Genomic DNA, 23,010 nt, shown 5'->3' on the forward strand with positions numbered 1-23,010 from the left:
ATACTGAACAAACTTCAATATGTTATGTTAATCAGGTTTTCTATTCTGCCTATACCTATTCAGTTCAAGGTCGGATTACATTACAAGAGGCTGGGTCATATCCAGGAAGTTACAATGGATAGATTGACTTAAACATTCAATAGGGTTGCTAACTACAGGTAGATCTATATAACTATTAATAGTTAGGTCATAGTTTCAACATGTACGTCATTTTTGGTTCTGTCCCGGGTGTTACATTATACAGTTTAGGAATGTGCTTCTACAATTACCATTTCAATTACTTCAGGGCTGGCTCCATGTCTTGGTACAGAAATACTTTAATGTTTCTGAACCTGTAGTGTAGTGTAAATGGTAGTTGGTTCCAGCATTTTGCTAACTGATATTAGATGGATAGGGTAATTTGCCTGGTAGACTTTATATTGTTGTATGCTGGGAATTTTAATTGGAAAAGATTTCTGGTGGAATATCTGTTGGAGGCATTCTGGAGAAGGACAGCCAACTCTGTTAGGTAGTCAGGGGCATTTTCTCTTAGGATCTTAAAGGCAATGATGCCCAATTTAAACTTGATCCTTGCAGTTATCGGCAGCCAATGTACTTTCATACAGTAGAGTTGCAGGTGTTTCGATTTCCGTAGTCTGTATATGAGTCTTACTGCTACATTTTGAGCTAGTTATGGAAGCGATCGTAACATCTTAGAGCAAAGAACTAGCGTTATATTACAGTAGCCTAGTCGAAATAGGATTAGGGATTGCACTAAAATTTGGAAAGCCTCTATTTCGAAGTGTTTTCTGATGGATCCTAGCTTTCTCATCACAAGGAAAGATTGTTTTATTATCGATTGCATGTGGCTTTTCATGGATAGTTGGTTATCTATTTCTATTCCTAAGATTCAGGATTGTAGTTCTAGTGGAAAGTCTGTGTTGTCTATTGTGAATAATACGAAAAAAAAAAAAAAAAGCAGCAAGGTGAAATCAGAGATCAAATGTTTTTCAGTAGGATTTAGCACACTAGAGCCCTGGATTATTCATATTTAAATTTAAACTGTTTGGCCGAAAATGAATAATCTACTTGGGACTGAATCAAATACAAATATTCAGTACAGCCCTATGGGCTCCTTTTACAAAGGTGTGCTAGCGTTTTTAGCGCACACACCGGATTAGGGTACGCTACCTGAAAAACTACCACCTGCCAAGAGGAGGCGGTAGCGGCTAGCACACCTATTCTGTGCATTAAGGCCCTAATGTGGCTTGGTAAAAGGAGCCCTATATGTTAATTTGTGTTCTTATTTAGTTATTTTATATTTCAAGTGTCCTTTTCACTGATATTTATGTAGTGCTAACAGCAGACATTTGTTAAGAAAATCCATCAGGTAGTCAAGCAGTATGGAAGAAAATATTATTTTGGAAAATTAGTTTCACTTATTACCATTTTCAAAGATATTACACTTTTAAAGACCCTTTTTGCATAAACGCCCAATGAGGGAAATATGACTTTCAGGTTGGGGTATTCATATTTCCCCTTACTTTTTACACAGGTTCTGAACCTGGAGACTTTTGTAAAATACTTATGACTCCAACTACACAAGGAATACAGATTATACCGTTACTGAGAAAATTGCCTAAGGTGGGGAAGAATTAACTATGAGGGGGCTGCTGAAAAGTTCTCAGCCCAACCAACAAAGTTAGAATAAAAAAAGTAGAAAATTGCTGGACTAAGTGTATAGCCCTGAATGGAGACTGCCCCAACTTTGTTGCTTGGGCTGAGAACATTTTAGCAGACCCTCATATTCATTGTATTTGCTATATGTACAGTGTTAGTTGCAATTTTATAAAAATAAGCAGAGAAAAAAAAAAGCAGCATTACTTAGCAGCTTCCATATATATAAGCTGACACAAATAAGTGGAAGTAACAATTTAGCAGCCCAAATTCTTAAAATTTGTAGGTGGAAGTGGCCTCAACTGTCTAGCCAAAACACTTTTTAAAAAATACTTTGGAGGTTAAAAAAAAAAAAAAATAATAATAGACCTCCCCCTGCAGAATATATTTTTTTAATTATCTTCTTCCACAATCTCTCATTTAAAGCATAGGTCAAAAAGAGCACTTTTATGACTGTCAGTCTGATTAACTTGGAAAAGTACAAATGCGAACAAGCAATTTTCTTAAATACATAGATTCTTTTTGTTAAACAGAAAATAATACTGTATATGCATTGTTGGCCTACCCCAAACATTACCCCTTTAAATTTCTAGGTACGGTCCATCTACACATGTAAATTGGGGTTTGTACACCTGTAGAGAATCTACATGTGTGAATTCCGTTATTTACACATGCGGCTACAATGACCCCCATTTATAAAATTAAAGTACTTTCGAAGTTAAGGCCGACCGTTGAATCTGATAAAAGCAATTCATTCTTAGAAGACAGATTGTTTTTTTTCTTAATGCTAAGCCTATGAATTATGTATCACGCAATTCATTTCAAAACAAATGAATAGGTGAAATGAAAGAATAGGAAGTAGCTCTGTGGTTGCTGGAGCAAATTCCATGACTATATTCAGGGCGAGGTAATTTCAATTGGGTTTAGCTCCCCCAATAATTTTGAAAAGTTGGCTCCTGTGAATGAAAATAGGCATATCCTGTATGATCACAATAAAGACTCACTTCTCCCTCGGTAGATGGTTGACAAATTAATATTTTTTTTCCTCACTACTGTGCATTTAATGTGAGAAAATAAATCGACCGACTTCCCAAATGCGTCTCTCCATTTAACTGTTTTCAAACGTTGGTATCTCACGCAGGTAAATACACATATTCCCCACCTACACGCACTTTTTAAAGTTCCTGCGTTGGTTTCCAACAAAAGATCACCAATACCCTTTAAAAAGAGCAGTTATGGAAAATTCAGTTACTGCCACCCTGAGATGGTTTTGGGCACACACAAAAATATCGAGAAGCAAAAAACAAAACCCAAAACCGCCATCTAACTGCAGCAGCAATCCGGACTCCGTTTCAGGTCGACGCTCTCTAACTCCTCATCACCCGAGCTCCGCGAGCCTGCGGGCTTTTAGTGCACCTGCTGCACCTATCCATCCAAGTAATTGGGCAGACCGAGCCCACCACCACGCCCCGCGGCGCTGTGCGCAAGCGCGGTGTGGGATACCGCAGGCAGGGGGCAGCAACATGGCGGAGGAGCGAGAGGAGTCGGTTCTTCCAACAACAGCGGTCTCGGCGGCGACGAAGTAGCGAGTGACATTGAATAGCGCTCGTCCTTATTTGGTTCTCTCGGCGGCGGCGTTTTTTTTGTTTTTTTTTCCCCTTCACTGAAAACGAGCTAAAGCAAGGGGAAATTGTAGCTGAGCGAAGGGTGTATTAAACCCCCCTGGGATGGAGTGAAGAGGGGGGTTGTGTTAGCACCTAGGAAATAACTGCTATTTGCACTGAGTTCTAGAATCTTCCGGGGTTCTTTTGAACTCTAGGTTGCTGGTTTACGCTGGTCTTGGTACCCACGTTCTGCCGCTGCCGCTCGTGATTTCTCTACAGCGGATGCGCCGCTTTCCCGGCTGGTGACTGAGGCAGGTAGCGGCCAGTGCCGGGCCGGGGGGGGGGGGGGGGGGGGGTTGGGGTCGGGGGGAGGGGAGGGGGAGATGGCCAGCGAGAAAACGGTGTCTCCCCAGGTTACGGCAGCGGTGTCGGTGACCGAGAGGGATCCCCCGGCCCCGCCGCTGGGCTCTGGCGGGGCCATGCTGGAGTTGCGCGCCTCCGGCTCCATGGTGCTTCCCACCGGGATGATTAACCCGTCGGTGCCGATCCGCAACATCAGGATGAAATTTGCCGTCTTGATCGGACTCATCCAGGTGGGAGAGGTCAGCAACCGGGACATTGTGGAAACGGTACTCAATCTGGTAAGAATATGTCAGACTGTGGTTACAGGAAAAATTTATTGGAAGGGGATATTTCTGGAATGAGTGAAATGAGAGGTGCTAATATGTTTTTCAATAGAGCTTTTTAAAACTGTCAGATCCATTAATGTATTGTGTTTGTATATCTATTTATATACCGGTTTATGGGGAAAATAATATGTAGGCATATGTTGTATGTAAATATACTATGCTTCAATTATTTTTATTAGGTAGCATGATCTTAGACTTTACCTTTTGTAAATCATTAAAACAATCTTTAGACCAATGGGAGGTTTTTTTCTTGGGGGTGGGGGTGGGGTGAAGAGAGAGTTGGGGTTGGTACATCATTCTTTTTCCTCGAAATTAAAAAAGGAGTACAGTAGTTGGAAGGCAGGCGCATGTACTGACTAGGCTCGGGAAATGTGTGCGTTTAATTTTGAAGGAAGAGAGAAGATAGATTTTGAATACAGCACATATTTCATAGTTTGTATTATGGCGTGGAGTCTGCCCCTTTTATTATTATTATTATTCGTAGTTTTCTTGCCACATGGTTACTGATTTTAGTTGTTGGATGGTACCCATCACAATATCATCTAAGGTGCAAAGTTTTTGTTCTAGAAATAACTTGTTAGGACATGCTAGTTCAGTGTATGAAGGAACACGTTTGTTTAAAACGGAGAGGAGGAAAAAGTATGCAATGTATTCTGCTCATCTAATTTATCATAAGGGTTAAGATAAGGAGCTGCTGCAAGACTGGAGTGGTAGCAGTTTTTTGCTCTACTTGTACTAAGGAAACATAATAGCAAAAGGGGGTAGGAGATTGTGGAAAAGAAAGCTGAAATGAATTATGATCAGTTATCTGCAGTTTAGTGCTGCTGAAGAACACAGCCTTCCCTGCAACAAAGCATTTTGCAGCTTTTCTAGGCATAAGTGCTTCAGCATTCCCAGTGTTGAGCAAATTCATCAACTGTATCCATACTGTTGGTGCTTTTTAAGATATAAAGAAAATAATTGAACTTGATTGTACTGCCGTTGTGATCTGGCATTGCATACTGTTTATCATACCTCTCTGTATTTGACCTAATGTAGTAAAAGGAAGAGGAAGCTTGGTCTTCACTTCCAGGGCTGCCAATGGGCCAAGTTTTCATGATATACCTAATGAGTATGCATGAGAGGGATTTCAATGTCTACTATTTTCATTGTAGGCAAATCTCTCTCATGCATATTTCATTAGGGATACCCCTGAAACCCCTTAGCAGTCCTAAAGGAGTGAGAGTAAAGACAAGGCCATCATAGATCATATTAAAATCTGAGTGTGCTTGTAGCCTGGTTGTTTAAGATAAAAAATGGAAGTCAGATGAGACCAAGTGGAAAAAAATGTTAAAACTTTTGTTTTCTTGACATTATTAGCTTTAGAGTTTGCCAGAAAAAGGGAATCTAAGGATGATATCAAGAAGAAAAAAAAGTATATCGGGATTATGCAAATTCAAGCTTTTCTTTCAGAAAGCTAAAGAAAATATGAACCAGCCTTCTCTCTCTGACTGTGAGGATGGATGTGAGCAGTAAATATAGTTTGTATACGTAAGCATTGATAGACATTTGTTTGATTAAACCTATTATACTTTGCTTTCCCATTCCTACTTATATGTTAACATTTTACCTTTTATTCTTGTAAACACTAGCTCACAATCCTCTGCTCCATGTTTAATGTTAAAATATAAACTTATATGGAGGGCTCATGTTGATGGCTGTCATCTCTGAGTACATGTTGACTTCTGCTGATATTGTTGTCACTATATCTGTTCTGGTCATTACTTACTGTATTTTAGCTATTTGCTTTCTGGTCTTCTAAGTAAGGTGAGAAAGGTCTGTTCTATAGAGGGGACTTGGAAATCTGATGGGAGTGGACTCAGCTGACAGAAAAGAAATGCCTTGTTAGCTTAGCATGGGGTGCTGAGCATATAAATTATAGCAAAAAAAAAACATGTTCAGTGTAGCAATGTACACATGTAAAACTTTTCTTGTTTAACATAAGTGCTGGTAGTCACTGTATCTCTGTTCTGTGATGATGTTCACCACACTTGCTATCTATTTTATAATTGACCTAATGCAGTGGGGAAAAGCTGTACCAATGTGCAGAGAAATGCAATGAAGTTTTTCTTAATACATGAATTTGCATGAGTGAATATACCCCCCCCCACCTTTTACAAAACCGCATTAGACTTTTTTATCGCCGGCCATGATGGTATTAGGTCCGACGCTCGTAGGAACTCTATGAGCATTGGAGCTAATACTGCCTCCACTGGTGATTTAAAAAAAAAAAAAAAAAAAAAGCCTAACGTGGCTTTGCAAAAGGGGGGGGGGAGATAATTAGTTGTGGATGTTGAGAATGAAAACAATATGGAAACATAACGGCAGATAAAGGCCAAATGGCCCATCTAGTCCGCCCATTTGCAGCATCCACTATCTCCTCCTCTCCCTAAGAGATCCCACTTGCCTGCCCCATGCTTTCTTGAATTCAGACACAGTCTGTCTCTACCACCTCTTCAGGGAGACTATTTCATGCATCTACCACCCTTTCTGTAAAAATAGTATTTCCTTAGATTACTCCTGAGCCTGTCACCTCTTAACTTCATCCTATGCCCTCTCACTCTAGAGTTTCCTTTCAACTGAAAGAGACTTGCCTCATGTGAAATTATGTCACATAAGTATTTAAACATCTCTATCATATATCCCCTCTCCCTCTCTGTCCCCGTATGCCTTATGACATAGACCACTGACCATCTTAGTTGCCTTCCTCTGGACTGACTCCATCCTGTTATATCTTTTTGAAAGTGTGGTCTCTAGAATAGTACACAATATTCTAAATGAAGTCTCACCAGAGTCTTATATAGGGGCATCAATACCTCCTTTTCCTACTGGCCATTCTTTTCCCTATGCAGCTTAGCATCCTTCTAGCTTTCGTCGTTGCCTTTTCAACCTGTTTGATCGCCTTAGTATTTGATGATCTTATCATACCCAAGTCACGCTTCTCTTTCATGAACAAAAGTTTTTCTTCCCCTAAACTGTACTGTTTTCTTGGGTTTTGCAGCCCAAATGATTGACCTTGCATTTCTTAGCATTAAATCTTAGCTGCTAAATTTCAAACCATTCCTCAAGCTTCACTAGGCCCTTTCTCATGTTATCCATACCATCAAGGGTGTCCATTGCAGAATTTGGTATCATCCTGAAAGAGGCAAATCTTACTAGACAGCCCTTCAGTAATATTGCTTATAAAAAAGTTAAAAAGGACAGCCCCAAGAACCAAACCTTGAGGCACACCACTGGTAATTTCTCTTTCCTCAGAGTGCCATTGACTACTACCCTTTGTTATCTTTCACTCAACCATTTCTTGACCTTGTCTGCCGCTTTGGAGCCCATTCCAAAGGCACTCAAATTATTTATTAGATGCCTGTGTGGAACACTGTCAAAGGCTTTGATAAAACCTAAATATACCACATCTAGCGCTCTCCCTCTATCCAATTCTCTGGTCACCAAGTCAAAGAAATTGATCAGATTTGTCTGACAAGACCTTCTTCTAGTGAATCCATGTTACCATGGGTCCTGTAATCCACTGGATTCCAGAAACTTTACTGTTTTAAATTTACTTAGCACAGAAATAAGACTTATGGGCCTGTAGTTCCCTACTTTGTCCTCACTTCCACTTTTATGGAGAGGGACCACATCCACCCTTCTCCAGTCTTCCAGTACCACTCCTGACTCTAGAGAAGCATTGAAAATACCATCCAGCAGAACCGCCAGAACTTCTCCACATCCCTTCATTACCTTTGGATGTGCACCATCGCTTTATTCACCTTTAATTTAGCTAGCTCCTCATGAACACAATCCTCTGAAAACTGATCAGGATCTACCACACCTCCAGTCCTATTTGTTTTCATCTTCTGCGGTCCCGCTCCTGGCACTTCAGCTGTAGCAAATGTTAAGCAATTTAGCCTCTAGCTTCTACATATTCTTCCCCTTCACCTTTGAGTTTCACAGTGCCACTTTTGCACATTCTCCTATCTTTATATATCCAAAAATGTCTTGCTTTCCTGATTACTTGGTCAACCTGTCTTCCTCTTTTTGTGATCTTTTATAGTTTATGAAAGTTAACCTCTTTACCAATGCAATTGGTGTGTCATTCTGGACAAGTGGGTTATCTGCCTATGGCCGCGAGCCATATACAGAAGGAATCCACTCCGGAGTTTTTCTGTGACTCTCCTAATTCACCTGGAGCTTTACTGCTACCTACAGTTTTTCCCTTGTGCACGTGAGCCAGAAGGTGTGTTTCTATTCTGCTCTCTCCTTTTTCTTATATTATTTGGTGTTTTTTATTTTTATTCGGTGTTTCTAAGTTCTTGGAGATTATCTTCAGTGTCAGCTTTGCCTTCATAAAGAAGAAGCAGACTGAGGTCTGCAGCTGACAGGCCGATTCCTGGTGATAACTTTTAGCCAGCCTACATAAATATTTTGGAGCTCGGGGCTGCCCCTGCTTATTTTCCCTCGCCTACTGCTTAGCAGAGGTTTGAACGCAGACTGTTAGGCATTTGTAGGAGGCTCAGTGGTGTCTCACAGGGTGCTGGCTGCATTTTTGCCTCCTCCCCCTTCTGATAATGCATCTGTGGGGGTGGGGGTGGGGAGAGATGCCATGTCTGGCTGGAAGCCTGAATATCAACAGTGAAGAGGAATTTTCAGCATGAGGCAGTGATTCTTTATCTTTCCATCTACTGTAAAGAGCTGAGTTAGGCTGCAGCACATTGCCAGGATAGGTCACAGTGAGTAAGGCCTATGAGGTGAATTGGGGGTTGGAGGGGGGGGGGGGTCCTGTGTTTGAGGGTTTCTGCATGTTCCTCTATGTTCCCCTCCTCAAAAATTATAAATTCACAGATTTTTTTACTTTAGTAAGTCAGTTATTTTAGCGATTTTAGGCATTAAATTTTTTGATGGCAGCTATCTTGAATTTTTAGTGATCTTTTTTCTAAAGTTCCCTGCACTTCCAAAACTCAATTTTTTTGCCTCAGAACTGGTTGGGATGGACTCTTTGGGCTCTTATACCCCAGATTCATGCCAGGACTGTGCCTTAGGAGCATTCTTGCACCACATACCAGAGAGGCTGGAGCAGTCAGCTTAACCTTTCCTCTGCATGCTCAGCTGACAAAAACAGTGGCTAGCCCATTGGAGCAGTTTTTTCTGTTTTCGGGGCCTGGAAATTGTGACCATTCTGCGCTAAAGGATGCAAAAGTCCCGCAGCCCAAGAAACGAAAGGTAGTGTCATCACAGGCCGAATTCTTGCTCCCTGGTACGGCTTTCTTTTCAGAATTTGTGAATTTTATGTGGAAAGCCTTTTAGGAGAGCCGTGCTCCTCCTCCGCAGTCCCGCTGCTCATTGGACATGTCTTAGCAAGGCATAGCCTCTCAGGGCACATCTGTTTCTCAGTCTGCCACTGTTCGGGATTTGGGATATCCGTTTACAGGGGATACGATGATGAGGATAATTTTACTGTTCCTTTATTGTTTGTGGGTGCTCCTCCTGTGGCAGGGGACCAAGGAACGTATGCTGGCACTTGGATCCTATTTTGCCTCTTGAACCTGGGGACGATCTCACAGTTATGCATTTATTTCAGTCTGCTGCTTTACTGGATCTCTGCATGATCTGAATTTGGACACACAGCCAGCTCCTTCTACCTCCTCCTCCCTCATATGGGGAGTGACGGTTCAGTCCTATGCATTTCCCTGGTATCCAGATATTATTGTCTTGATTTTGGAGCAGTGGGGTTCTCCTAAGGGTCTCTCAAAGTAGCGAGAGCCATGTCCAGGCTGTATCCTATGTCACAGGAGTGTCAGCAACTTTTTAGTCAGCCTAGATTCTTTGGTTGCACTGGTTATTAAGTGCACCTCCTTTCTGAGCAGCAGCGCTATGGTGCTCAAGGATATGCAGGACTGCCAAGCAGATGTTATTCTCAGGAGACTTTTCAAGGCAGTGGCTTTGGGAGTTAAAGCTACCTCGGTGGTGTCCTTTGTTTCATGTTGCTTGTCTGTCCAGACTGCACATGTTGGAGAATGAGTGAGATGAACTCCTCCTCAGCTGCTTTTGTCTGGTGTAGATTATGTGGCTGACGCTCTATATGATGATATACATGCCCTCGGTAAAGCGTCAGCTTATTCAATTTCTACTTGTAGAATGCTCTGGATCAAACAATGGACTGATGATTCCACCTGTAAAGCTACTCTTGCCAGACTCCCTTTTAAGGGGCAGTTATTATTTGGCAAAGGCCTGCATGATCTCATGAACAGTGTGGTAGACCACTGCCCCAAGTCCTTGCCTGATATTAGTCCCAGAGCTTCTAGTTTCCAAATCTATTCATGTCTTACTATCTCGCACCAAGGGTACAAAATCTGGGCGCCTTACAATCTAAGATCAAGTTAAAATTAAAAACAATTTAAAATCATATTACAACATACATATAAAGTTAAAAGCAGAACTACAATTGTTATAGGAAAGTAGGAAGGAAAATACATTGGGTTATAATGTCTAGTGTCTTGTAGAAAACTCTCAAAAGCCAAATATTACTATTTGTTATGATAAGCATCTGAGAAAAGAAATGTTTTTAACTCGGCCTTAAACTTATCAGTTGACTTCAATAATTAGAGAGCCAGAGGCATAGAGTTCCAAAGTTGTGGACCTTTTACTAAGTAAGTAGCAGACCTAATATATTTTGGAACTGTAAGACGTTTTTGATTTTCTGATCTAAGAATTCTCGAAGGTGTATATGGGATCAGAAAACGTGCGAGATACAAAGGTTCACCTGTCATTATTACCCTAAAAGTCAATAGAAGTATTTTATAGATGATACTGTAAGGAACGGGGAGCCAGTGAGCTGCTTTCAAAGACGGGGTAATATGATCAAATTTACAAATATTAAATATTAACCGAATAGCAGTATTTTGTATATTCTGAAGTTTTTGAATATCCTTTTCCTATACCCCAGCATAAAGGGCATTAGAGTGTAATCCAATTGCTAGATCACTAATGAATGTACCAATATGTTCAAAGCTTCTGGAAAGAGCAAAGAGCGAACAGATTGAATTAGTCTCAATTTTAAAAAAGATAATTTTACCCTATCTGAAATTTGTAATTAATATGGTAATTTAGAATCAAATATTACTCCTAAAGTTTTGGTAGATGTAACCAAAGGAATTGGTATATTATTTAATTCGATTTTAAAGGACAAAATAATGTGAGCATAAGGAGTGAAAACTATAGATGTTGATTTGTCTAGATTTAGTTTGTCTGTGTTTAGTTAACCAATCTGAAATTCAAACAAGATTCGCATTAATAGCTGCCATTTTGGAAATTGAGCAAGAATCAAAAGTAATAAAATCTGAATGTCATCAGCATAAACATACATTGTAAATCCAATTGATTGTGCTAAGGTCAGAAGTGGTGCAAGACAGATATTGAATAAAATGGGAGATAATTTTTGTAGCTCCAGTTCCATGTTGCAGGGATTCTCCCAGGGCTATAAACGGAGGTTTTCCAGATTCAGGCGTAATCAGGTCTCTGCGTCCTGTGCTGCTCCATCCACCAACAAATTGCAGTGACGCCAGGGTAAGAGAGGTCCCTGTTCATATCAAGGGCAGCCTCTTGGAATTTCTGCAGGCCTGGGTTCAGATTTCATCTGCCTATTGGATTCTGGACATTATTTGGTCCGGCTACAAGCTGGAATTTGTCTGGCCCTTAATGGATGGGTTTGTGGATTCTCACACAGAGCACCGGGAAAAGGCGAACAAGATTCAAGCCACTGTGAAAAGGTTACACGATATTTAGGCCTTAGAGACTGGCCGAAATCTTGGGCTCAGGGAGATATTCCATATACTTTATTATACCAAAGAAAGGTTCCAATGATGGGAGCCCAATCTAGACCTTCTTCACGTAAATGCAGCGCTTGGAGTTGCCTACTTTTGCATGAGGACAGTTTGATCTGTCATAGTGGCGATGTCTCCAGGAGGGTTTTTGACTTCACTAGATCTGAAGGAGGTCTACTTACATAATCCAATTTTCTCAGACTACAGAAAGTTTCTCAGGCTTCATGTCCTGGAAAGTTGTTACCAATTTTCAGCTCTACCCTTTGGCCTGGCGACAGTTCTTCACAACTTCACCAAAGTGATGGTTGTGATAGCAGTTCACCTCTGCAAGATGGGACTGCAAGTGTGTCCCCTGCCTGGGTGACTAGCTGACAGGACCCCTCGTTTGAGGGTTGGCATACAGTTGATCAGGTGATCTGAGTCCTGGAGGTTTTGGGTTGGATTGTAAATTACCGAAAGAGCAATTTGACGATGACTCAATTCCTGGAGTACCTGGGAGTCTTGTTAGACAGAGCTGCCAGCTGCTTTTATCTACCAGAGGCATACAGACAGAAGCTGTGTTCTCAAATTTTTTTGGCTTATGGATAAGTCAGCTCTATTGGCGTGGGCCTATTTTCAAGTCCTGGAGTCCATGGCGGCCACAATAGAGGTGGTGCCTTGAGTCCATGATCTACTACATGCTTTTATGATTGACAAGACTATTGTATGCATGGATTTTATGTTTGGTTGCTAATAAAGTGGGTTTTGAAGACCAGGCGCACTCTTCTCTCATCTGTTGGGCCTTGAGCGAGAGCCCATGTGAGTTCTCTCCAGCATGCGTTACTCTCATGCTGGTCTCCACAGACAGATGCATTATAGAGGTGGTGGAGAGGAAAACAGTAACGGAGTTCAAAAAAGCTTGGGATGAACACAGTGGATCTAGAATCAGAAAATAATAGTAAATATTGAAGAACTAAGGCCAGTACTGGGCAGACTTGCACAGTCTGTGTCTGTATATGGCCGTTTAGTTGAGGATGGGCTGGGGAGGGCTTCAGTGGTTTGGATGGTGTAGATGTGCTGGAGTGAGTTTTGACGGAGACTTCAGTAGTTGGAACCTAAGCACAGTACCAGTACCATTCCTTTCCTCAGAGCGATCTCCATTGATCACTAACCTCTGTCGTCTTCCACTCAACTAGTTCCTGACATGGCCCATCCCAAGGGTACTCAGTTTATTTATTAGATGTCTATGTGGAACACTATCAAAGGCTTTGCTAAAATCTAAATACACCACATCTAGGGCACTCCCTCTATTGAATTCTCTAGTCATCCAGTCAAATAAATTGATCAGATTTGTCTGACAAGACCTACCTCTAGTGAATCCATGTTGCCTCCAGTTCTGTAATTCACCGGATTCCAGAAACTTTACCATTCTTTGTTTTAAAAGTGTTTTCTTGAATTTGCTTTTCACAGAAGTCAGACTTACTGGCCTGTAATTCCCTATTTCTTCCTTACTTCCACATTTGTGGAGAGGGACCACATTCTCCAGTCCTCCGGTATCACTCCCGACTTTAGAGAAGCATTGAAAAGATCAATAAGCGGAACTACCAGAACTTCCCTAAGTACCTTCAGCACTATTGGATGTACACCATCCGGTCCCATCGCTTTGTCTACCTTTAAGTTAGCTAGCTTCTCACAAACACAACCCTCTGAAAATTGATCAGGGTCTACCACTCCTCCATCCGCATTCGTGTTTGTCTTCTGCGGTCTTGCTCCTGGTGCTTCAGCTGTGAACATAGAATAGAAATATTTGTTAAGCAATTTAGCCTTTTCTTTTTCAGCTTCTACATATTTTTCCCTTTTACTTTTGAGTCTCACGGTACCACTTTTGCACTTCTTCCTAGCACTGATATATTTTTAAAAAGTCTTGTCTCCCTGTTTTATCATGTCAGCTATATTTTTCTAAATAAACTAATCTCTGGAGGAATAAATAATTATACTCTGTGATGATGATCTATATAAATTTCAATAATCACAGCTCTTATAGAAAGTAACTAATATATAAATAATGCTCTTATTAAAATGTGAAGTGCTCAGACCTTATAACCTGTGTTTTTAGTGTAATCACCAAAACGAGGTTAACAAGGGGACCATCATTACCTTCACTGTCCCCCGACTACCTGCATTATATAAACAAACTTTCAACGTAATTTGTTCATAATGATGAAAAATGTACTTATCTTTGCCAGGTGGTAGTTGATGGTGTTAAACCTCGTTCAAACAAACGTAAACCAAGTGATGTGACATTAAAAAATTTTTTCTCTATGTGTGCGATTCAATTTATGGTCCCTGTCCCCCCAGGACAGGGGGGACAGGGACCATAGAACCTTCTTCTTAGAGCCTTAGAACCCCTTCTTTCTAGTATTAGACTCTCTACCTCCATTAAAGGGATCACAATTGCAGATCTTGAATTTAAGTTATCAGTTTATTCTGACGATATACCTTTCTGAACCTGAGAAGTTCCTCGCCTCTCTTATCGATCTAATTTCCCATTTCTCCTCCACGTCAGGGTACAAGGTCAATTGGGACCAAACCGAACTCATGTCTCTCAATGAAGCATGTGTCCCCTTTACTATCTCATCGCATCCATTCACTTGGGTTACCTCAGACATAAAATACTTGGGTGTACCCTTTGATAGGGTCCTTAGGGTTACAGCTAATCTCATCATAGCTAAAACTATCTCTACTGTCAAAGATGCTTTATCTAGCTGGTCCCCTCTCCACTTATCTTGGTGGGGAAGACTACATACTTTAAAAATGATGGTGGTACCAAAACTTACCTATATGTTCACAATGTTCCCTTTGCTATTCCCCTCTTCCTTCTATAAACAATTGGAAAAAATGATGCTGGATTTTCTTTGGAATAATAAACCACACAGAATTTCATAACACACATTGAAATCTGCTAAATCATCAGGTGGTATCAATTTCCCTGATCTCCTAATTTATCATAAGGCTTTCCTCTTGACAGGGCGCTGAGTGGCTACATGAGCAAGATGTTTCTCTCATACCTAATTGGCTAAGACTTGAAACCGCTTTTCTTCATCCTATCCCCCTCCTCAGAACATTAGGTTCCTCACACTTACAGAGCAAACATCATAATCCTTTACTTTCCTCCATATTCAACATTCTCCAAGAATTGGACCGTGTATTGGAACATCCATGGCTCCAATCCTCATTTTGCCCTATTTGGCATAACCCTAAACTCTTCATTGAGAAAAAGCAATTTGCTTGGCCCTCTTTGTTTAACCACCAAATATAGGATATTGCTTCATTATGCCATCCTGATTGTTCCTGGCTTATTTTAGTGATTTGAAACATAAATATAACTTGTCTGACTCTCAATTTTATCAATGGTTGCAACTCAGATCAGTTATAAAGAAATCTGGTCTCAACCTGACTGCTATCAATCATCCCCCCCACATTGTTCACTCTTTCCAACCAATTCAGTGTGCTGGGTCATTCAGCTTCCAGCCTCATTAAAGATATACAATATACAATGCCCTCTTCTGTGAAAAAATCTTGGGAAGAAGATATAGGTTGCCCTATATCAGATACTGATTGGGCTTCCTTATTGAAATCCATTTTCCGTACATCCAGGTCAGCTTCAATTGTTCAAAATTTATTCTTCCTTTATCACAGAGCCCATTGGACATAGGATCAACTCTACTTTTGCCAAGGAATGTTGGACTTGCAACAAAGATATTAGTTCCCTGAAACATTTATTATTTCTCTGTCCTGCTATCCAGACTTATTGGACTTCGATATGGGATACTTTGTTCCATATTAATGTAGCTCTTTCGTATCAGATGTTGTTATTAAAATCCTCTGCTCTTTCTTGTCAATTGACACCAGAAGATGCTTATCTCTTTGAATGTCCTCATCTCCTTAGCTTTGAAAATTCTCCTAGGTTCTTAGAAGGATCTCTCTAAGGCTTCTTCTGTCCAATGGTGTAACTTAGTTTGCCTGACTTATAGATTTGAAGCATATTTGTCAAAAAAATGTGATAGATTCCAACAGTTCCAATGTAGGTGGTGCTCTTTTAAGGTTTATTTGCAAGGCTCCAGTCTTTGACTTTGACTTCTATTTTTGCTATCTTCTTGCTCCCTTTTTCTCTATCTTTCTCTATCCTATCCCTATTATTGGGTAAGATATAGGTCCATATTTATTTTTCATTTGTATCTTGATAAGCATAAGGAATGCAGTATTGTTTTGCTTGATGTGTTTTATTGTGTATCATTTTCTATAATACTCTCACATTGAATATTATTATATCTGTTATAAAACTTTTCAATAAATAAACTTTGACTTAAAAAAAAAATCATCAGCCTCTCCCCACAACTGAGCGAGCCCAAGAATCACTGGGTGGGAGATATAATATTACTAATTTGAGCAGGATAAATTTGGGATAACTTCTGGTATCTATTTTTTTTTTCTTCCAGTCTTGCATTCACTGGTGGGAAAATAAGGATGGAGAAAGGGGAAGAGGTTGTGGAAGGATGGAATACCATGAACTGAAAATCTTCCTTTTAAAACTTACTTTCTCTTGGCAGTTCTAATATTGAGAGGAGCTATTGTTAGAAATTGAACTGAGGAAGAATAGAGAATAGCACTATTCCCATTCCTCACAAAAATTAAAAATATTGTTCCCCAATTACATTTCTAGGAGGTTGAAATGGTGGGGATACTGGGATGAGCCTAAAGAAGTAGCAGAGCAGCATGAGGAAGAGGTGACAGGAGACTACTGCCAGTATTGTAGGTGGGGGTAGAAGGGACATGCTGTCTCACAAATTCTGTGTTTCCAGGTTTGACCCCCTGGCTTTCATCTTGGTTAATTGCTGATTTCTTGCTCCCCTATTTGCTCTTGGTAGAACTTTGCAACTACCTCCCAGGTCTCAACTCAGAACCTTGAGCTGAATGCTCGTTTCTTGGAGCAATATACTTCAGGCAGCACAGGGCACAGTGGCATAGTATAAGTGCATACTCCTATGCCCTGAGCTGCTAGAACATGCTCTCTTACTCGGCATGTAATCTTTGAGGTTTCAAACTCTGATCCTTGCTGGTCTTCCACAGCTCAGGGTGAGCATGTAGCAAATAATCTGATGTGGACTCTGCAGGTAGAAGGTGGCCAGGAATCTGTGAGTACCAGGAGAAATGCAAAAGTGGATGGGGAACCCGTCCCAGAAAACAGGAATAAGAGGCTGGAGCCAGGGAGAGCAGAGTTGGCTCCTATGCCTCCAACTCTGGCTATGAGAGAAAATAGAACTGTATCTAGTGCATTCTTTATGATGAATACCTAATCTCCAGTAAACTTCTTATGTATTCGCTTTTGTTTCTTTTCAGCTTGTTGGTGGAGAATTTGATTTAGAGATGAACTTTATAATCCAAGATGCGGAGAGCATAACCTGCATGGTGGAGCTTTTAGAGCACTGTGATGTAACTTGCCAGGCAGAAATTTGGAGCATGTTCACAGCCATTCTCCGTAAAAGTGTCCGTAATTTACAGACCAGTACAGAAGTTGGCCTTATAGAGCAAGTCCTGCTGAAGATGAGTACTGTGGATGATATGATTGCAGGTATTTATTACAGAACTAAGAAGTATCAATTTCATAAATGAAATCCTTTAGTTTAAGTAGTAAACAGTGATTCTGTTGTTTTTATGATTTTTATACAGCAGTGCAGTACTCTGTTCAGGATATCCCTAATGAATATGCATGAGAGAGATTTGCATACTTGTCTCCTCCATTATATGCAAATCTCTTGCATATTCATTAGGGATATCCTAAAAACCCAACTGGCTAGGGGTCTCCAAGGACAGGGTTGAGAACCGCCCCATAATGTATTATCTCTTAAGAGATCTGAAAATATTTCTTATATAGGGGCAGGCATGTTCTTGTCGACTCCTGTTGTGTATGTTAAAAAACAAACAAAACATCCCCCCCAATTAAAGGCAATGTGGATATTGAAATTACATGATCACTTGCAAGATAAATCAGTTGTATGAGTGCCAATATAGAACACACTCAGTGCTCTGAAAAATCAAATTTTTCCCCAGCGTGTGAGACCACTTGTGCAGTCACTACTTTCATAAATCTTATTACTTTTCTCAACTGAGCTGGCACATGAATACAATATTTTCTTTAATTGTGTTTTTGGTTCTAAATTATGGCTTCCTTTTTTTATCTTGCCGGATCAGTTGAGACCAATGGGTTGTGACACATTGCCAGAAGATGGAGGCAGAGAAGCTGAACTTTTCAGTAATGTCACCACTATAAGGCTTGACTCTACCTGGAATTTACCAATGTTTCTTTGCCTCCAGCAGATGATGCAAGCTGGATTATTGCAGCATGTTCTTCTTGGCATGTTGTTTATGGATTGAGTCCTTTGGCTAGTTTTGGTTGCTATACTGGGACAAACCATAGGTCCATCAAGCCCAGTGTTCTGCTTCCAATATTGGCCAACCCAGATCACAAGTACCTGGCAAGATCTGAAGGAGTAAAACAGATTTAGTGCTGCTTATCCTAGGAATAATGGCTTATGGACTTTTAGGAAATTATCCAAACCTTTTTTAAACTGTTCCAAGCTAACTGCTTTCACCACATTCTCTAGCAATGAATTCCAGAGTTTAATTACCGTATTTTCGCGGATATAACGCGCGCGTTATACGTGATTTTACGTACCGCGCATACCCCTCGCGCGGTATATGCCTGAGCGCGGTATACAAAAGTTTTTAAACATAGTTCCCACCCCGCCCGACGCCCGATTCACCCCCCCAGCAGGACCGCTCGCACCCCCACCCCGAACGACCGCTCGCACGCGCTCCCACCCGCACCCGCATCCACGATCGGAGCAAGAGGGAGCCCAAGCCCTCTTGCCCGGCCGACTCCCCGACGTCCGATACATCCCCCCCCCGGCAGGACCACTCGCACCCTCACCCCGAAGGACCGCCGACTCCCCAACAATATCGGGCCAGGAGGGAGCCCAAACCCTCCTGGCCACGGCGACCCCCTAACCCCACCCCGCACTACATTACGGGCAGGAGGGATCCCAGGCCCTCCTGCCCTCGACGCAAACCCCCCTCCCTCCAACGACGGCCCCCCCCCCAAGAACCTCCGCCCGTCCCCCAGCCGACCCGCTACCCCCCTGGCCGACCCCCACGACACCCCCACCCGCCTTCCCCGTACCTTTGTGTAGTTGGGCCAGAAGGGAGCCCAAACCCTCCTGGCCACGGCGACCCCCTAACCCCACCCCGCACTACATTACGGGCAGGAGGGATCCCAGGCCCTCCTGCCCTCGACGCAAACCCCCCTCCCCCCCAGCCGACCCGCGACCCCCCTGGCCGACCCCCACGACCCCCCCACCCCCCTTCCCCGTACCTTTGGAAGTTGGCCGGACAGACGGGAGCCAAACCCGCCTGTCCGGCAGGCAGCCAACGAAGGAATGAGGCCGGATTGGCCCATCCGTCCTAAAGCTCCGCCTACTGGTGGGGCCTAAGGCGCGTGGGCCAATCAGAATAGGCCCTGGAGCCTTAGGTCCCACCTGGGGGCGCGGCCTGAGGCACATGGGCCAAACCCGACCATGTGTCTCAGGCCGCGCCCCCAGGTGAGACCTAAGGCTCCAGGGCCTATTCTGATTGGCCCACGCGCCTTAGGCCCCACCAGTAGGCGGAGCTTTAGGACGGATGGGCCAATCCGGCCTCATTCCTTCGTTGGCTGCCTGCCGGACAGGCGGGTTTGGCTCCCGTCTGTCCGGCCAACTTCCAAAGGTACGGGGAAGGGGGGTTGGGGGGGTCGTGGGGGTCGGCCAGGGGGGTCGCGGGTCGGCTGGGGGGGAGGGGGGTTTGCGTCGAGGGCAGGAGGGCCTGGGATCCCTCCTGCCCGTAATGTAGTGCGGGGTGGGGTTAGGGGGTCGCCGTGGCCAGGAGGGTTTGGGCTCCCTTCTGGCCCAACTACACAAAGGTACGGGGAAGGCGGGTGGGGGTGTCGTGGGGGTCGGCCAGGGGGGTCGCGGGTCGGCTGGGGGACGGGCGGAGGTTCTTGGGGGGGGCGGTCGTTGGGGGGAGGGGGTTTGCGTCGAGGGCAGGAGGGCCTGGGATCCCTCCTGCCCGTAATGTAGTGCGGGGTGGGGTTAGGGGGTCGCCGTGGCCAGGAGGGTTTGGGCTCCCTCCTGGCCCGATATTGTTGGGGAGTCGGCGGTCCTTCGGGGTGAGGGTGCAAGTGGTCCTGCCGGGGGGGGGATGTATCGGACGTCGGGGGGGGCATCAGGCTTTCAGGATGGGGACAGACCTTCAAGGGGGGACAGGACTTCAAGGGAGGACAGTGCACGGAAGTCAGGGGGGGTGAACGGAGAGTCGGGACAGCGCACGGAAAGTCAGGGCGGGCGAAAGGAGAGTCGGGCAGCATGCGCGTTATATGCCTGAGCGCGGTATAGAAAAGTTTTTGTACATATCATCGTGATTTCTGCGCGCTATACCCCTGTGCGTGTTTTACAATGGTGCGCGTTATATCCGCGAAAATACGGTACACGTTGAGTGAAGAAATATTTTCTCCGGTTTGTTTTAAATCTACTAATTAGTAGCTTCATCGCATGCCTCCTAGTCCTAGAATTTTTGAAAAGAGTAAACAGGTGATTTCACATCTACCTTTTTCATTTCACTCAGTATTTTATAGACCTTGAGCCGTCTGTTTGCCAAGCTGAAGAGCCCTACCGTGTTAGCCTTTCCTCATAGGGAAGTCGTTCCAAACCTTTTATCTTGTTTGTTGTCCTTCTCTGTACTTATTCTAATGAAGGTACAAGGCTCCCCCCTATTGCCCACTCTGTTCAACATCTACGTCGCATCCTTAGGTCATCTCCTACAAAAACTAAACTTAAAGCACTACATATACGCAGATGATATATCCATCTTAATCCCTCTAACTGACATCACAAATGAAATTACCGACAACCTCTCAAACACAATGACAGAAATCGAAAAATGGACCACCACCTTCAAACTGAAATTAAACACAGCGAAAACAAAAGTCTTTTTGGCAAGCCCCAATGACAAAGTTACGAGAACATCGCTAAAAATCAACAACCACGAATACCCAATATCCAATACCATAAAAATACTGGGTATCACTCTAGATACACATCTAACCATGGCTGACCACACAAACTTACTGGTGAAAAAATGTTTTTACACGCTGTGGAAGCTAAGGACCATAAAAAAATACTTCGACCCAACATCCCTCAGGTTGCTGGTGCAATCGCTGATCCTATCCCTCCTTGACTACTGTAACATCATCTACCTGGGTATCCCACAAAAAACAGTAAAAAAATTGAGATTAGTACAAAACACTGCTGTTCGCTTAATCTTCGGACTGAGAAAAAAAGACCACATCAGCCCCTACTACAAAAAACTACACTGGTTACCAATAGAAGCGCGAATACTATTCAAATTTGCATGTATCTGCTTCAAACAAGTCTGGGGACTAGCACCTTCCTACCTGCAAACTCACTTCGTTCTGCACAACCCCACACGAACAACCAGAAACAAAAACATGTTTGCCTACCCAAAGATCTCAGGCTGCAGATACAAACCTTCCTGGATAGAACCTTCATGTTCCAAGCGAATAGACAACAAGTCTGGTTGCAAAACTGCATAAATGAACCCAAACTGACTTACAATGCATTCCAAAAAGCAATAAAAACCGCCCTATTCGACAAATTCATTGACTAAGCCAGACCACCCTTAAACTAAAACAAACTCCCGTAATTCAATCTCTCAGGAAGCTCCAATTTTCATGTATTCTTTACCCATGGAACTTAAATTAGTATGTACCTTGTTTATGTAACTTTTCTATTTTAGGCTCCTTATCATTCGCTGACAGTCCAGCCTTCTTTCAATGTGAACCGCAGTCGCCTGACTATGGCGGTATAGAAAAATAAAGTTATTATTATTATTAAACTTGAAACTCCTCCAAGCTGAAGATCCCTAGCCGCTTTTTATCCTTTCCTCGTATGGAAATCGTCCTATTCCTTTTATCATTTTTGTTGCCCTTCTCTGTAACTATTCTAATTCCACTATATCTTTTTAGAGATATGGTGACCAGAATTGCACACAGTATTCAAGGTGCAGCCATATCATAGAGCGATACAAGAGCATTATAACATTTTCATCTTTATTTTCCATTCCTTTCCTGATAATTCTTAACATTCTTAGCCTCTGCCACAAACTAAGCTGTGGGTTTCAACGTATCCTCAACAATGACACTTAGATTCTTTTCTTTTGCGGTGACTCCTAATGTGGAACCCTACATAGTTCTGGTCCACAGATTGCCCATATATAGCAGGAAGGATCTGGACATTGTCTCTGTTCAAATAGAGCAGGAGGGGGTCTGGACAATGTAGCCCTTAGCCTTAGCCTATTGGCGTTCATTCATTGGGGCTATCTTGCTGGTAGGGATTTCATGAGGCCTCTCCAGCAGGGCTGAGTCTGGTTTCCCTCTTGTGGGTTTTCTTTGTGCTGGGAACCCCCTTCTTCCCTCCCACTACTTCTCTCTAGGACTCCTGCAGTTAGGCTAATAAAGTTTTGAAAGAAGAAAAAAAAGAGGTAAATGTGAAACAATCATCATGCAGTGGCGTACCAAAGGGGGGGGTGGTCCGCTCCAGGTGCAGCCTTAGGGGAGGTGCACAGCCAGCCAGGTCCAGATTGACTCACTTTGCCTTGGTGATCAACCATTTTATGGACCTGGCCGGCTGTGCACCCCCCTAAGGATGCCGTCGGAGAGGAAGTTCGGGCCAGCCAATCGCTGCCTGGCTGGGCGGAACTTCCTCTCCAACGGCAGAATTGACGTCGGGGAGAGGAATGCTGGTCGGCCCGACACAGGGAAGCAGAGAGAGCTTGGGGCAGCCGCGGCCGTGGCTTTGGGGCCTGTTCCCCGATGGTGGCAGCAGTGGCTTGGTGGAGGGCAGGGAGAAAGAAAGAAAGGGGGCAGGCAGGGAGACAGAAGGGAAACATAAAAAAAGAAAGGGGGCATGAAGAGAGAAAAAAAAGGGAGGCAGGGAGAAAGAAAGGGCAGGGAGAGAGGAAGAAAAAGTTGGAGGAGAGAATGAGGTCTGGAGGAGAGAATGAGGTCTGGAGGAGAGGAAGCATACAGGCTGAAAGAAGGGAAGAAAGATTGGATGCACA

The 23,010-nt window shown here is 43.0% G+C and overlaps 1 protein-coding gene across 1 annotated transcript in view; it reads left to right on the forward strand.

The window, feature by feature from the left end:
* Positions 1–3,644: 3,644 nt before the first annotated feature.
* The window catches only part of NBEA (neurobeachin), an 812,633-nt gene continuing 793,267 nt past the window's right edge, over positions 3,645–23,010 (forward strand). The window contains 2 exon segments of the mRNA XM_033948014.1: positions 3,645–3,901; positions 17,182–17,413. Coding sequence (XP_033803905.1) covers positions 3,740–3,901; positions 17,182–17,413 — 394 coding nt within the window. The 5' untranslated portion in view covers positions 3,645–3,739.

Source organism: Geotrypetes seraphini, chromosome 6 (assembly GCF_902459505.1).
Source record: "Geotrypetes seraphini chromosome 6, aGeoSer1.1, whole genome shotgun sequence".
Classification (NCBI taxonomy): Eukaryota; Metazoa; Chordata; class Amphibia; order Gymnophiona; family Dermophiidae; genus Geotrypetes; species Geotrypetes seraphini.